The 17,061-nt window shown below is 40.3% G+C and overlaps 1 protein-coding gene across 1 annotated transcript in view; it reads left to right on the top strand.

The window, feature by feature from the left end:
- The window catches only part of SHQ1 (SHQ1, H/ACA ribonucleoprotein assembly factor), a 100,862-nt gene that overhangs the window by 9,188 nt on the left and 74,613 nt on the right, over positions 1-17,061 (top strand). Inside the window, exons 5-6 of the mRNA XM_019428446.2 lie at positions 8,311-8,423; positions 14,998-15,125. Of these exons, the coding sequence (XP_019283991.2) occupies positions 8,311-8,423; positions 14,998-15,125 (241 nt within the window). The remainder of the gene's footprint in view (positions 1-8,310; positions 8,424-14,997; positions 15,126-17,061) is intronic.

The raw sequence follows: 17,061 nt of genomic DNA, 5'->3' as shown, positions 1-17,061 counted from the left end.
CTTGGTGTACAGTAGGCACTTGTGTCTGTTTACTCTTGGTGGGGGTTGAATGTAATCTCTTGTTAGAACCCAATCGTTTGTCACTTAGGCTAAAAAGGAATGACATCAGTCTCTCTTCCTCAAAAAACATAGGGAATTCTGCTTTATTTTAGTTTATGGGGGGAGAATGAAATGGAGAGGAGAGATTTTGAACTATTTTGTACCTGTGTTGTTTTATAGAAAATGCCTCCCTAGATTGTTATATGATGGAAAGTATTTCTGAACCATTAGCTTGGAGTTTTGTTTCGTTTTGTTTTGTTTGAATTTTAAATGAAAGAAATCGTAACAGACAACTTTTTTTTTTTTTTTTTCTTTTCAATCCCTATCTGGGCAGAGGACATGAAATCTCTTTAGACTGTAGTTTATTATAGTAAGACATATTTGAATTTACTAAAGAAGGGTTTACCTATGTTTTAGTCCCACTTCTGCTGCTTAGATTTGGGGTGATAGGCCAGTTATTTGATCATAAACAAGTTTTGTCTCCTCTTTATCAAATAGGGATAAATTTACTCATCTACTTTGTAATAGCATTTAGAAAACTTAGGAGATGCTGCATTATAAAAACTCTTTGAAAAAGAATAGGATGCTAGAAAGACTTCTGCCCATGAAAAATATAAAATGCTCTCCAGACTCTTTGAAGAGAACAAAATTGGGATTTACTTGAGCAAATAATGCTGATTAGATACTCCCTTCAAAACCCTTATATGCTTTTTTCCCTGAATTACGGTCTCTCCATAGTCTCTCTCCCTAACCACATTTTCTGGTCATCTCTGAGGTAGTTAGAGTCCATTTTGTCTACAGCGCTAACTACAGTGAATGGACCTCACCTGTTTAGCTGAGAGCTACTTTGTGGTCCATCACTTGGGGTTTACCTGTGTGAAGCTCTAAATGAATGCTAATACAAGTCAAGCAGGCCAAGTACAGATTGTACATTTAGATGGATCATCATTTCTGAGGCGACGGAACTTGGTTTCTTGCTGCTGCCGTTGAGGGGAGAGCATTTCAAGGGATTTCTGCCAGGTTGGTGAGAAGATGCTGGAATGCCATAATGTAAGCCTAGGCCAAGTCCTTTAGGTCCCAAGTCCTTGTATCTGTTGGAAATGTTCAATAAGTAATTTAGATTTATTTTAAAAAATGTTATGAAATAGTCTCTGTGTCTTTCTGAATGTCTTAACTAAGGCACCAAATCTTTGGGCACCTATCACCCAGCTTTAAAAATAAATGTCAGCATAGTTAGAGCCCCTGATTACATCATTCTGTTTCCCCTCAGAAATGAAACACTGAATTTGATGTTCATGATTCTCGAGCCTTTAGCTTGATGATCTAAAATCATTAAAATGTTCAAATTTTAACTGAATGAGCATTGCTGTTCTAAGCTGTTTGAATGCATATTTTCTTCGACAGAGGAAAAAAAGAGAGCCACGGATGTGAACCAACCCTGAGGGGTGATGTAACTGGTAACTAGTGGTGCAGGCTTATAACCCTTGTCTGTAGTAACGGGGTAACAGAAAGTTCTCAAAGTAAACATTTTTGTGTGTTTAGTATTGTGACAAAACCTGATCTGAATCGATGTCTTTATTATTATTTTTTTTAACATTTATTTTTGAGTGGAGAGGGGGAACAGGAGGGGCAGAAAGAGGGAGACAGAGGATTGGAAGCAGAGTCTGCACCGTAAGCGCAGAGTCTGATGCGGGGGCTTGAACCCACGAGTTGTGAGATGATGAGCTGAGCCAAAGTCAAGTCGGCCCCTTAACCCACTGAGCCACCCAGGAGCCCCACCGATGTGAGTCTTTTATTAGTTTCTTAAATCCCGCTTAGTGTGCATATTGACAGATTTTGCCAGAGAAATAGTAATACATTTGAATACAGGGTGCTGCCCCAGATTTAGAGGGGGTTAAATAAAATATGTAATGGGTGTGTACCAGTTAACTTTTCTAAATTCTTTAAAAAGTCTGAATGCTGAAGTTCACTCCTCTCTAGGGGGACTTGAGTAACAGGTACTGGACTTCCCTGTCTGTGCATCAACAGCCAACAGCTACTGACTATGTCCCTGTGCCAGGCACTGTGCGGGGCTCTCGTGTCTATCTGTTCCATCCTGGCATCGTTGCTGTTACTTGTGCACCTTTTACCAGTGGACAAACCAGTAGATGTAGGTACTGGTTTTTCAAAATGATATACATATATTTTTTTATTGAATGATTTTTTTTTTTTTAAATATAACTTATTGTCAAATTGGCTAACATACACTGCGTAAAGTGTGCTCTTGGTTTTGGGGGTAGATTCCCGTGACTCATCGCTTACGTACGACGCCCATTGCTCATCCCAACAAGTGCCCTCCTCAACGCCCATCACCCATTTTCTCCTCTCCTCCACCCTCCCCTCAAGATTATATGTTCTAATGAATAAAACTAGAAGTTTGTGGTATTCTTCATGACCATTAAGGAATGAAAACTTTCAAAAATCCTCTGTGAACCAAAGGACACCCTCTCTGGGGTATTAACGTAGGTGTGTTTTGTGCGATAGTGGCCCCCAAATCTCACATAATTGGTGTTCCTTGCAGAGTTGTTCTGCATTCATGACTGCTCTGTGTATGACACCACTACCCTGTGCTTAAAAACTGAGTGATCATTTGACTAAGGTTAGTGGTGTGGGTGTCTTTCTGCTAGTGAAGCAATGAGAAGAAGCTGGAATGATTACTGCCTAAATACCTTTGAGAACATCTCTTCTGTTTTCAAGTGATGGACTTAAGAAACATCAGCATTTTCTCAAAGAATGTTTTCTCACAAGTTTAGACTTTCTCTCATTCTGCCTTTGGATGAGAAAATATCCATGAAGTTTTGTTGATGGCTCGTATTTTACTAGTTTTTCCACAGTCTCTTTTTTCCCCCCCTTAAGTGAAAAATAGGTTTATTTTCTTTGATGATAAAAGCGATATATATTCATTATAAAAATATAACAAAGAAAGGAAACATCATTCGTAATTCCAAGACCCAGGTATCTGCTCTTAATCGAATAATTTAATCCTTCATGGGGGGGGGGGGATTTATAGTCGATGTTTTTTTTCCCCTCCAACCATGTACACGGCATATGCTTAGAAACTTCCATATTTCATACTGATAATGAGAAGAAAAAAGAAGTGCTATTTGCTGAAACATTCTTTTTAACGTATCTCTCCCCTCCCCATCCCTTTTTTTTTTTCCTTTTAAAACCGCTGCCAGCCGCCAGGGCGCCTTTGGAAAACTGCCCCGGCTGCTCAAAGTCAGGGCCTCACAACCGGCGTCAGGCAGTGGGGGCTGCCAGGAGCAACCATCCCAGAGTCTCTGGGCACCAACCCAGCAAGCTCCCGGCACCACCGCTGCCAGCAGCCACAGGACGCTGGCTCGCCGGCCCTTTTCCTTCCCGCAGCTGCACCAGGGACCCGAGGCTGTTGTCTCCAGGAGGCCTACTGGCCAGATGTGCACACAGTTCATTTTCTCCCTGGAGGGTCTCTGCCATAGCGATGCCAAAATTTAACATAAGCCTGATTTTCATCCTGCATGACCTTTTCTTGGCAATACCCACTTTAAATGGTTCGACTGACAGTGACCGTAGCAGAATCACCGCTGTTCTGGTATGGCCGAACATTTCCCATCTTCCTATCTTTCTACCTTTGGTTGGTTGATGCCCTAGATGGATTTCTCTTCCCCCACGCTAACTTGGCTTTGTAGTTCCTTTTGGTTCCTCTTGAGAGTCCGGTTTGAACAGGGCCACTGTGTATGACCGTGTGTAGGACGAGCCTGGTGGGACTTGTACTGCTGGGGATGTTCTTGTTCTTTGAGGTACAGACTGCATAGCTACATGTGGAGGCCCTGAGTCTGGAAGCAAGAGGGGAGAGGAGGGAGAGAGGAAGGACAGCTGCATTCTTACTGTCTAATTCTTACTCTCATGAGAGCAGAGACCTGGTGTGTATATTTATTTCTGGATCTCTAGCACCCCAGGCAGCCCCTCATACAGTATTTGCTGAATGAATGATTTAATACTGAAGGCCAGGAACAGTGCCAGGGATACAGTGAGGAAAAATATTGACCGGACTCCTGTCCTCATGGAATCTTCTAGTGGGAAGCTAGTCCGTAATCCTGTAAACAACAAATAAACTAGAGAATTTCAGATAGTGACAAGTGAAGGAACGGTTGGGGTAATGTGGGAGACTGTGGGGTACTCCTTTGGTGAGGATGCCCAGAGAAGGCCCCTTTGAGGAGCGACATTTGCAGTGAGTCTTGAATGGTGAGAAGTGTATTGTAAATGCAAAGTCTCAGGGTTTTAGAAAGGGAAGGAAGCCTGATATGTGGCTTGGGGGATTTGAGCCAGAAGAGGAAGGTAGGAGGTGGGCGTGAAGTATAGGACAGGGGCTAGATTGTGCAGAGCTGTGGGGAAAGTCTGGGTTTATTCTCAGTGCAATTAGTATTTTGAAATGCCTGTGGTTCCCTTAGTCCGTTTATCCTCTGAAATGTAGTTACCTACAGAAATTCCCAGATTCTACCCCATTTGTGACCTTATATCTGGTTCAGGTGAAGTAATGAAGCAGCACATTTTAATCCCTATTTTTCTCTTTTTATTGCTACTGGCAAGTGAGGACGTGGAAGGGGAAGGAGGACAGGTATTCCCAGTAGGAAGTTGGACAGTGAGTGCAGGGAACAGCATGGAATAGGGAGACACAGAGGAAAGAAGCTAATTATTGAATGTATTAAGCCTTGTACTTGATGCTTTACTCGTATTATTTCATTTAATCCTCATAACAGCCTGTGGTAGACAGAATGATGCTCCTTCCCTCCCCATTCCCTGGCATGTCTGTGTGTGCCAGTCCCTGGAACATGTGAACATATTGCATTATGTGGCAGAAGGGACTTTGCACGTACAATTAAGTTAAGGATCTTGTGATGGGGAGATTATCCGGCATTATCCAGGTGAGTCCTATCTAATCACAGGGCCTTTATAAGAAGGAGGTAAGACAGTCAAAGTGAAAAGAGAGAAGGCCACATGATGATGGAAGCCGAGGGAGGAAGGGCATTGTCATGGGACATTTTTTTAATACACCTGCCAAGAAATGAGGAAGCTACCCTCCAAGATGAAAGAGGCAAAGCAACCGATTCTCCCTTAGAACCTTGAGAAGGAACCAGCTTTGCCTTTCCTTCATTTTAGCCCAGTGAGACTGACTCTGGACTTGGGAGCTCCACACCTATAAGAGAATATATTTGTGTTGTGTTAAGGCACTAAGTTTGTAGTAATTTGTTATAGCAGCAAGGGGAAACTAGTCCCCAGCCTCACGGTGGAGGTGTCACTAGACTCGTTCACAGAAGGGAGGGTAAGATTCAGGGAGGATGCACAGTTAGACTGGAGCTGAGGTGTTTATTTTTTTTTTAATTTTTTAATGTTTATTTTTAGTTTTGAGAGAGAGAGACAGAGCGTGAGTGGAGGAGGGGCAGAGAAAGAGGGAGACGCAGAATCTGAAGCAGACTCCGGGGTCTGACCCCGACACAGGGCTCAAACTGAAGAACTGCAAGACCATGACCTCAGCTGAAATTGGACGCTTAACCGACTGAGCCACCCAGGCGCCCCTGGAGCTGGGTTTTAATTTCAGTTTGTCTGACTACAGATTCACATTTTTTCTGCTTCATTGGGCTGCTTTCAGAAGTGAGTGAGTGAGTGAGTGAATGAGTACATGTATGTATGTGCAAGGAACTCCTTGGGGCTAGTAGGGAACCAAATGTGTGACTTAAGGGTGCTGGGAAGAAGGACTTGGGGTCTATGGGCAGGAAACGGCTCTCATGGTAGCCATCTGGCTGACATGAGTCCAGTGGGCCCAGTACAACTCGACCTCTCCTCCCAAGGCCTACGGTCAGCACCTTTTCTGGCTATGTGCCTGGAGGACTTCATTTCAGGCAGGTGAGGAAGAGGGGAAGAGTCCAGATTGTCCTGCTTGGGGGAAGAGATGTTTGTGGTGGGTTGCAATGGAACTCTGAAAGCATTTTTTCATGGAAACATTGCCACAGGGTTGTATGCCCTTTGAATGGAGAGTACTCTATTTAAAGTTTATTATAAGTGGAATAAACTTGTGGGTTACCATGAGCACATAAATACTGGTTTTAATAGTATTTCTATAGGGAAATATATTCTTAATCTCCCAAAAGTGAATTGTAAGGGAACTTTTGGAATGCAAAATTTTATTTGGGGACAGCCAAGAATCTGGTTTTTGCCTGGAATGTTTGTAGTTAGAAGTATTAACGTATTCTGGACGTGACATCCAAAAAGTTTTCTGGGCCCTTTCATTGTATTAGAATGTGCTTAGGTTAAATGTTGTTGATATTACTTGAGCTAAGTGGATTGTGATAGGAATGAGAGAATTTTTTTTTTTTCAATGCAAAAATTTGGATTGTGTGGGGAGTGTTTATCTTAGTGTCTCCTTGGCTCCTTTAGCTTATTGTAGCTCATTTCTTTGTGGTGAGGTTGCCTCACGGCTCTCGACTTTAAGCTCGATTATTAGGCACTAACCTGTCATTCCATTTGCCAGTCTGTTTTCAGTTTCCCTCCATGACTCTCTCGAGTAATTTCCCTGGATTTCTTTTTAGTTAAGGTTCTTTAAGTTTCTATACTTCTCATTTGTGGTCAGTAATTGGAATGAGGAGGTTGAAAAAAAGATGTCGCTATAGGGATATTTTGCATTGTATGAGGTTTTTTGGCTTCATAATTCTAATAATAATAAAAGATTATATGGTTTCCTAGACAGTTTTCCTACTATACCTATTTTCTGTAGGATTTGACCTAAGAAACATGCTCTGTATCAGTGTGTGTATACATCAGTGAAGACTTTTATGGTAAAATTGAATATCAATTAGGATTAGATTTTTAAGTTTGCAGATAGAAAGTCATGTGCATCAAAATTGCCCTTAAAAATTCTTAAATATGCTCATAAAGTAGAACACACACAGTTTTATATGTAAGTTTTATTTGGAAATCCTTATTTGAGACCAGCTGAGTTAGTCCTTAGGAAGAAACAAAAGGAAAGTCTGCATGTAGATGTTCAAAAGTGATTAAAGAAGACAGTTTTCAGTGATACAAACAGACTTTATTTAACGCTTTAGGAAGTGAACAGTCTTCACTGGGAGACTTGGAAAAATGGGTGAAAGGCAGAAAATTTTAATGGGATAAAGAATAACAAGGAAGAAAGATAGGAAATGTCTGATTGGCCAAGGCCACACAGTCAACCCTGTTTGGGGTAAGAGGGAACCAGGAAGTAAGCATAGCACCCAGGGTTGGCCTGGCTTCTGGAGACTGGCTGACTGGGTCTAGTGGATTTCTGGTCGAGCAGAGATTTATGGGCACACAAAAGTTATCTAAGGTTCTGTTTGCTAACATGGCAGGAGCATCTCCATCTTCCAGTCTAGAAATGTATTTAGGGGCGCCTGGGTGGCTCAGTCAGTTAAGGGTGCGACTACAGCTCAGGTCATGATCTCACGGTCTGTGGGTTCGAGCCCTGCTTTGGGCTCTGTGCTGACAGCTCAGAGCCTGGAGCTTGTTTCAGATTCTGTGTCTCCCTCTCTCTCTGCCCCTTTCCCACTCCCGCTCTGTCTCCCTCTGTCTCAAAAATAAATAAACATTAAAAGAAAAATTTAGAAATGTATTTAAACATGCTGTTAATAACTTTAAAATCTCTAGGAGTAAATGGGGAAGAGATGGAGAATTGAATGTTCCTGTTGCTTGCAGGGAGTTATTCTGTTTTTTGCTTTTTGTTTTTTGTTTTTTGTTTTTTTAATGATGAATGTTCAGGGGTGCCTGAGTGGCTCAGTCAGTTAAGTGTCCAACTTCGGCTCAGGTTGTGATCTCATGGTTCGTGCGTTTGAGCCCTACATCGGGCTCTGTGCTGACAGTTCGGAGCCTGGAGCCTCCTGTGGGTTCTGTGTCTCTCTCTCTCTGCCTCTCCTCCGCTCGTGCTCTGTCTCTGTCTCTCTCTCAAGATTAAATATACATTAAAAAAATTCATGATGAACGTTTATGTCTCTGATATATATTGATCACTTGTTGTACGAATTAAATGAGATAACTTATGTGAAAACTTCTAACAGGGAAGCAGTAGGTGTTTAACAAACATTTGCTGGATTTGAATCTACATGTCACAGGTAGTATTACGGCCTGCTGATCAGATTGTTCCTTTGTTTTGGCCTGTCGTGCAAAATTAGATTTTTCGATGACAAAATAGGAGATAGCAATTATTCTTTCTTTTCTGGGTGTTCTTAGGATGAATTGAGTGATGTTATTGATATTAAGGATCCAGATTTCACTCCTGCACCTGAACGAAGGCAGAAACGCCTGGATGCTGAGCTGGCCAAGTTTGATCCTGATCATTATCTGTGAGTATTGAGTTTTTTGAGCGTTTAATTGACCTGACGTTGATTTGAAAATTTTTAGAGTGCCTTTTTAACTATGCTAGGCCTGTGGTTTTGGGATTCTTGAAATTAGTGATGGCTCAGAACCTTAATTGACTTTTGAATTAACCTACAAAGTGTTAAGCCTCTGTGATCTTTCTAAGATATCATTCCAGCATCGGAGAACTCTTAATGTACTTCTTTAAGTTTTTCCTTGCCAGGCTTAAAAGTAGAACACTGCATTCGTGAGAATATTTATAGTTCTTCTCAGTAGACTTTTTGTTGTAATTAATGGTCTATGTAAATGAAAAGATGTTTCAGTTTTTTTTTAAGAATTTGAATCTACATTTACTACATTTCTTGGCTGATCCAGGGTTTTACCAACACTTCATCTCCGAGCACCTGTAATTGAAGATCTGAGTCTAATTAACAAATAATTGTTCATTGCAGTAGGGTATAAATAAGATCTAATTTTAAGTTTTGTTGTATTTCCCATCTGCCTTAATTGTGTCTTTTGCCATAATGTGTCACTTGCAGGCTTGTATTTGCCTAACAAACTTACCTAGTTGATGCATAGGTAAATAATCACTTGAGCATTGTGATGTCTCTCATTGGCCACAAAAGCAGTACTTCTTCCAAGTAAGGGATTGTCACCTGGCTTCTGTGGATACTCAGTTCTCTTAGGATGTGAGTCCTAGGTTGATGTAGGCCTCAATTATTATTCTTCCCAAGCTCTGGGCCAACAATTTCTAAACCGTTATACATGCAGCTGTAATCATCGTATTCCCTTATATTTGTATAGTGCTTTCAGCTTATCAAGTGCTCTCAAGTGATTATTTAAATCCGTTTTCACAACAGTTGGGTAAAGAAGGTTAAGGGACTTGCCCAAGGTCATACCACTACTAAGTGGCTCCGTCAGGACTTGAAAAGAGTCTTTCCATTTGTCATTTTGTATTTCCTTTTCATGTACACTATTTCAGTTTAACTGCTGTTACTCTTGTGATTAACATTCTATCTCCTGTGACACAGTGGGAGACTAATTGGAATGGCAGAAATATATCTTGTGATGTGCAAATGCATTGAGTGATGTGTAGTGATAAATGGTCAGAACTGTTCAACATCCTAGGGGGAACTGGGTAAGAGCAGGGTATGTTATATTTTGGAGGACATCTGAGAGATTCAGCTCCATTTATATTGCCATTTCTAATTACCTTTATCTCTCCAATTGTGGCTTTAAAGGTCCACTGAAGAGTAATTTGAAGAAACCTATTTAAAATCATGCTGAATATTTAAAGTGGGAAATTTCATTGTCAGCAAATTTCTCGGGCCAGCATGAAAACAGAATGAGCTTTACAAGAGTAAAATTTCAAGTGGGAGGGAGCTTAATTAGAAGAACTGCCTATCTCTTCTCTTCTAAAACTGGAAGAATAACGACATGGCCTGAGAGAATTAGGAAATTGGAATTTATAGTTAGCAGTGTGATATTATATGCAGCCCTTATTTTTCTCCATCTTCTGTGTTTCTTTATCCAGAAGCTCATTTTCTTTAATAGTATGCATGAGCTATTCTTTCCATTATTTAAAGAAGAGTTCTTACACGAGTGGTTTAAATTTAGTCATGGGCAGGTCAGAGAGTGGGAGCTGTGCGGTAAAGGTTCTTTGTGACTCCTCCAGTAACAGTAAGACTTTGGCTAATTGTAGTTTTTGTGTTACTTCTTACCCATTATTTATATTGGCTGACTGACTCACCCAGATGTGTTAATGCTAGTGAAGTCCAAGTAAAATTCTTTTAAATTTTCAATTAAAAAAATTTTTTTTTAGCTCAGTGCTTTTTAAATTGTTCTTAATGGTTAATACAGTGGAGGAAAAGGTTTGCTTCAATTTTTACCTACCATGCAGATAATACATTGCGTGTATCATGTTAGACATTTATGTACGTGAATGTAATGTACATGCATAATACATAATATACGTCATTGTGAAGTATATGAGACTTTCAAGTTGTGTGACTTCTTACTGGTCGTGATGTCTCGTCACGGTGTCTGATATTTTACAGGCTTAAGGAAAACTAATTTTAATTCTATCCTAAGCAGAACACAGTGAGGTAAATTCAGTATATAGAAAAATTCATACCTTTCAAAGGCACATATAAATGACTTAGGATAATAATTATTTTTTAGGTCTTGTGTTGTAAAATCTAGAGGCCATTCTGTGATGTTATTCCTTGCTCTGTGTTTTGCAGCCCAGCAGAATACTGGGCATATAACAGATGATCCATAAACATGCATTGTTTTTGATTGTCTATTTTTTGCTATTTGTAACTCCTTTTGGGCATTATTTTTACACTACAGTTTGTTGAAGGTATCTGGAAACATTCTTTAATAGGCCTTCCTGTTTTGCCTATCATAGCCAAGTTTTCATTTTTCTCTTGCCGAGAGTGGTTTTTCTTTCCTTCCCTAGGCATATTGTTTTTTTTAATTGTCAGCATATCTTTTACCTGAACCAATTCATAAATCTGCCTATGTCCTTCTTTGGGAGAAAATAGAAGAATTGAGCATATTTAGCATATTTGAGCATATTTAGCATTCTAAATATCTGTGAGATGAGAAGAGGTACAAAAATGATCCCTAGCATTTGGGGTGCCATTTTAAATTGTAACTTTTCAGTGCTGTAAATTTGTTTAAGAGTTTGATACACTCATGTGGCTTTTGGATTAATTGAGGAATGTCAAGGCTCTGAGTACTAATGATGAGGCTGGGAAGAAGATCACTTGCTTCCAGCATGGCTCTTTATTCAAAATGGCAAGCTTAGGAAAAAGCATTAGAGGAAAATCTCATCGATTTCTTCTTTCACATATGCACTAATTTGTTCAACAAATCCCAGTTTGAATGAACTGCATGCCAGGCAGAGTCACACATACTGAGGATTCGTGTGAATACCACAAGGTCACTGCATTCATGGGGCTTACTTTCTAGTGGGGAAGGAGACAAGATTTGGATTGTGATAAGTGCTCTGAAGAAAAGTCATGTTGTTAAGGGTTTGGAGAGCGACTGGGTATTTGCTGACCTCCTCTGCTGAGTGTCCAAAATTGAACTCATCATTTTTACCTGGAAAGTCTTCCTGCATTTTCTGTTCGGGGGAGTGTACCATTTTTCACCCCAGTCACTCAGGGTAGAAACCTGGGATTTATCTTCGACTCCTTTCTTTCTCCACACTTCTAATCCATCCAGAAGTGGTACCATTTATCTCTTTGCTGTTTCCTTCACTCAGTCTCTTTCTGGTCCTCCTGTATGTCTGGCTTAGTGCAGCAGTCTCATGACTTCGTATTTGGTGTATCCACCTCCAGCCTGGACTCCTGCAAATCTATCAACCATAAAACCACCAGTATCATGTCTTAAGTACTGAAAGTGAACATCTGCTTTAAATCTTCACTGGGTTCTCTATCAATTAAAGTATATAAACTTCTGCCTCCTTAGCATGGTGTAGAAAGTTCTCTGTGATCTGGACTGTGCTTACGTCTGGAGCTTCTCTTTTGCCTGTCCCTGTCTACCCTGTACGCTGCAGCAGTAATGAATTTTAGTTATTTCTCTGCTTGTACCACGCCACTTCTTGCACACTTTGTATTCATGATACTCCTGTGACAGCTGTTTTCTCCCTTGCTCCACCTGGCTTGGATAACTTTTATCTTTTAAGACTGGGCTCCGGTGTCACCCCTGGCACACCCCCTCTCAGACTGGCAGAGGAAGCCCTGATCCTCAGGGCTTCCAAGTGACAGATCATCTTGATGTTACAATATTCTCTCTTTGTATCCATTCCCATTTCATTGTGGAGCCCTGAAGGGTCAGGAGTGTCTTACTGATCCTCATCTCCCTGATGCTGCATTTTCATGGGGCACTCGGTAAATGCTCATTGAGTGAATGACATTTAGAAACTTGAAAATAAATTCATTTTGGAAAGTAGAACATTGGTCAACTTCAGATCTTGTTCACAAAACTCTTGAACCATGGGCAGTGTAAAGGATAAGCCATTACATTTTCAACTATTGGGACTATATCAGTGAGATTTTACTCAAAAGAGTCATTTAAACATTTTGAAATTTTTAGAGGGAGGGCGTGGAAGTGGTAGATTTTACAAGGTCTTGTTTTGTTTTTTTTTCCCATCACTTCTTCTAGGGAGACCCAGAATCATTTTAGATGGGCTCTTCAACTCTTGACTTAAGTGTCGTCAGCCCTCCAGTACGTGGAGTCCTTTTTTCTCATTCTCCCAAGTTCTCTCTGGGTGATTGTGTGTTCTCCCTTGGCCTCCGTCACTGTCTAAATGCCCACGATTCCATGTGTCTCTCCTGAGCATCAGATTTGTGTGGCTAACTGCCTATTGCACCAGTCTCTGTATGTCCTGCAAGGATGTCTCAAACTCAGCCTGTTCCAAGCGGAAGTCTCCAGCTATTCTGTTTCGTGTCCCTGTGTTCCTGTCTCGTCAGAGGGCACTGTTGTCCACTGAACTGTCTCAGCTGGAATGCTGGATATAGACCTTGACTCCTGGCCCCCTTTATGTCTACATCCTAAGGATTCTAGCCTCTGACTGTAGCTCAGATCCACTTTGCTCCATGTCCGTTGCTACTACCCCCTTCCGGGCCTCCATGATTTCTGTGCTCTGGGGCTTGCTCCTAGACCATGTTCCAGACCAGTGAGAGCAGTGGGCCAAAGCACACTGATATGAGACCCATATGTAAAAGGTTTTAAGTGTCTAGCTGGTTTTAGTGACAAAAATCCACTAGATTTTTTGGACACGGCTTACAGTGTTGTTGTCACTACAGCGTATTGTTTTCAGCTATCCTCAACTCCCCTTTGCCCCCTTAAACGTGCCTTCTTGTTTCCTGGCCTTTGCTACCTATTCTTGGAGCCAGAATACTCTCTCCCACCTGTCTTAGTCTAGTTAACTGTTAATTGTCATTCAGCTGTTGGCTTCAGAGACCTTCCCTGTCATCCCAGTTTGACTTTGCCATAGATGCTCGTACTGTTAGGTCATAGTAGTTACACAGCACTTATATTGTGACTGCTGGGCCCTCCTATGACACTGTAAGTTCCGTAAGGACCCTGACTGCATGTCTCTTATCAGCCGTGTAACTCCAGTGCCCAAAATGGAGTCAGTACTACTGTTGGCACAGGGCAGAGTCAGTACTTCCTGTTGACTTTTATTAAAGCATTTTAGCTGTTTACTTGTAGTACTTATCTTTTTGAAATATCTGTCATGTACCTGACAAAAATTGATAATTGACAATTACTATTTCAAGATCATTGCTATTCAGTTTTGTCCCATATGTACTTTTATTTCCTCAAGCATAAAAATGGAATGTTTATATTGGTTAATGGCTTGGATTCTGGAGTAAGACTTAATTGGGTCCAGATCCTGGCCACACTTCTTACTGGTTCTCTGACCTTGGCCACGATATACAAGTTTTCTGACCCTCAGTTTCCACCCATGTAAAATGGGAGTATTAGTAGTACCCCCTGCCTATGGGGATGGTGTGAAGATTTAAGAAAGTGATGGGTGAAAAGTATTTAGTGTAGTGCTTGGCATGTATGAAGAATTCAGTAAGTTATCTGATTTTCTAATCAGAAATTAACTCAGTTAATAACTCAGTTATCTCAGTTTCTAATTTTAGAAAGATTTCATTATCTCAGTTGAAAGAAAAAATATTTCAGGTCATAAAACTATCAGCTAGAAAATCAACCTGTGAAAACAACCAATTCCTTGAGTTTCTAATTAACTGACATATAAATGAATTTTTCACCATGAGTTCTACTTTTTTGTTGTTCTGTTCCCACGAATACCAGTTTTCAGCCTTGAATGCAAGGTGGTAGAATTTCTGAATAAATGTCCTCCAGGAACCTATTTTGAAGGTAGCAGTTATTTTGCAAGTTAAAACCCAGAAAGTGAAGTACACGCAAATTAATTTTCTCTCCTTTACAAATGTTGCTTTGTTCTTTTCCAATAGTTTTAAGCCAAGGGACTATTAGGACTAGCAGAGCTAAGTAAGAGAAATTGCATCTTGGTAGAAAGTATGAGGGCGCATGCTAATAAATGGTGTGTGTGGGGGGGTGGGTGGGTGTGCAGTATCTCGTATTTCCTTTTGATTATTTTTTTTTCCTTTGGTAGAATTAAAAGATTCTTTCCTTTATTGTAACCTTACCAGAACAGGTGGTACTTAAAAACCTAGCCCAAGTTCAGTGCTTCAGTCCATTTTGTGTTCAGATTTGCCTCATTCCATGCCAGTGCAGTACGGGGGTGGGCCTTCAAGGGAAGGACTGGTCCTTTCTCCACTTTGTTTCTGAGGAGAGCAGAAATGTCATATATCCCTTTAGTCTGACCCCAGCTTTCGTTTTATGGTGATTAGTGACCACTCAGAAAGTGAACACAGTGCTCATTTCCTTGATCTGTACTTTGAATTAACAATCTCTGTTTCTAATACCAAACGTAAGGAGTTAAGATAAAATTAAAAGAAAAATGAAACTCAGCTCAATTCTATGTAACAAGCTCGTTGACTGTTTTCTTTCCAGAGCTGACTTTTTTGAAGATGAGGCTGTTGAACAGATTTTGAAGTATAATCCTTGGTGGACTGACATATATTCAAAAATGATGGCCTCTTTGGGAAAGAGTCAGGAGCAAGAAAATCATGCTGCATTAGGTAAGCAACTCAAAATTAGGCTCATTTATTTCCCGTCTTCCCTGTTACTAAGCACACAGTTGTAATTCTTTCATGGAGGGAAGATATTCTTTTGGTTTGCTAATTTTGGAAATGGAGTCTTCACCCCAGACTGGAAAATGCTACTCGATAATTAGACTGGTCTTGGAACAGTGTTTTGAAGTATAGTTGAATCATTGGGATCCTTTTAAAAATTTTTATTTTTTAAGTAAATTTAGGGACATGAACACACAGGACATCTGTAATAGTTGAATAATCTGCTTAAAAGATCTGAACATTCCACTGTAGTAAGGGCATTTGAGTATTAGCAACGGTGGGAAAAGACCTAGTTTTCATTCCCTTTGTCTGTTGATTGAATTGGATATGTCCTCTCCAAGTTTTTCATGATATTACGTCTGTATGTTAGAATTATAACAGTTTCAGATAGATCAAGAGTAGAAGGCCCATGTTTTGCGGTATACTGATTTGGCTTTTATTTCTGTATTAAAAAACAGTAATCACTCTTAACAGTTTTAGGGTTTTTTCAGTGCATATACCAACATCTGAATATTAGCTGTAAGAAATTTATAAACAGACTCACACGCACTCTGTTCTTTCTTGACTTTCTCCAGCGTGTAGCACATGTTGTACCTCTTCCATGTCGGGCACTTAGGGTTCTTCCTGAGCTTTTAATAGCTGCCTGGTATTCTGTTGTATATTTTTATCATGATCAATGGACATTTGGGCTATTTATTACTGATGGGACATTTGGGTTGTCTACAGTTTTTTGCAGTACCTTCTTTGGCCACTCAGTCTGAAGTAGCTGCAAGTCTATTGCCTAACAGTACTTTGATTCTCTACATAGTAACGCGGTCGTCTGTCGTTTGCTGTATTTCTGTTGTCTAGCAGAGTGCCTGTTGTATACTAAGTTCTTGGTAAATATTTATGGAAGAGATAAATACTGTACAAAGTATTTTTGTAGTTCGGTTTTGTTAGAGTTTAGGTGATTTCTACCAGATGGAAAAACTGCTGCTTTAATCTTTTATAATTGACTACTGCAGTAGAGAAACTCATTTATAAATAATGGCTCTTGTTACATTCTTTTCAACAAATCCTTGGTTTTATATTTGATTTGAGTTTAAGAATCTTTCAGAGACCTCCCACATTATATTGACACATTTTCAGGTAGAGGATTGCTAACACAGTTGAGATAGGTAATTGTATATGCCACGTAGGTCTGCTTAAAATGTCTGCTCACTCTGAAATCATCAAGGCTGTCTGCTGGTCTCAATCAGTTTCCCCAAATTTGGTGCAGTGTTTTGATAAGGTGGTGCAGGTGGAAATTGGTGGTTGTGTAGTTAAGTTTTCTGTCCACAAGGGTGAGCTAGTTGCCCTAAAAATCAAGAAAAGGCATTACCTTTCTTTGATTTAAATTCGAACTTGCTTCACTTGGATCCTTTGTAGCTTGCTCTAGGTCCTGTTTTCTGTGAGAGCCAGCCTTTGAGTTAGTTCTCTGTGTGTAATTGTAACAGAAGATTAGACTAGTTCTTCCCTTTAACCACTGCCTCTCCTGTCCCTTCATCTTCATTCCACCTGTGACATGTATCCCGACTGGTGCTTAGAGAACAATTGTAGCCTGCTAAGCTAGTATGGTGATTCATTTTAAAAATCACCTTTAAAAATAGCAAGGACTTGTGATCTAAGGTAGAAGAACTTGAGCTCTGTGTTGTTGTACAGAAAGTACTTTTCGTAATGTGCCAAGTAGGGTTAAGGGTGGAATATAAGCTAAAGATGGGGTTCGGGCTTTAACACCTTGCTCCATCACAGGCTAGTTGTGTGATCTTGCAACTTGGCAGGGTTGCTGTGGAAATCTTATACCTACCACATAGAGTTGTCTTGATGACTGCATGAGATGATGTACTTGAAATCCCTAGCATGT

Source organism: Panthera pardus, unplaced genomic scaffold (genome assembly GCF_024362965.1).
Source record: "Panthera pardus isolate Hobbes unplaced genomic scaffold, ASM2436296v1 HiC_scaffold_8, whole genome shotgun sequence".
NCBI lineage: Eukaryota > Metazoa > Chordata > Mammalia > Carnivora > Felidae > Panthera > Panthera pardus.
Note: the sequence above shows the minus strand (reverse complement) of the source record. Positions and strands in the feature narration are given on the sequence as shown.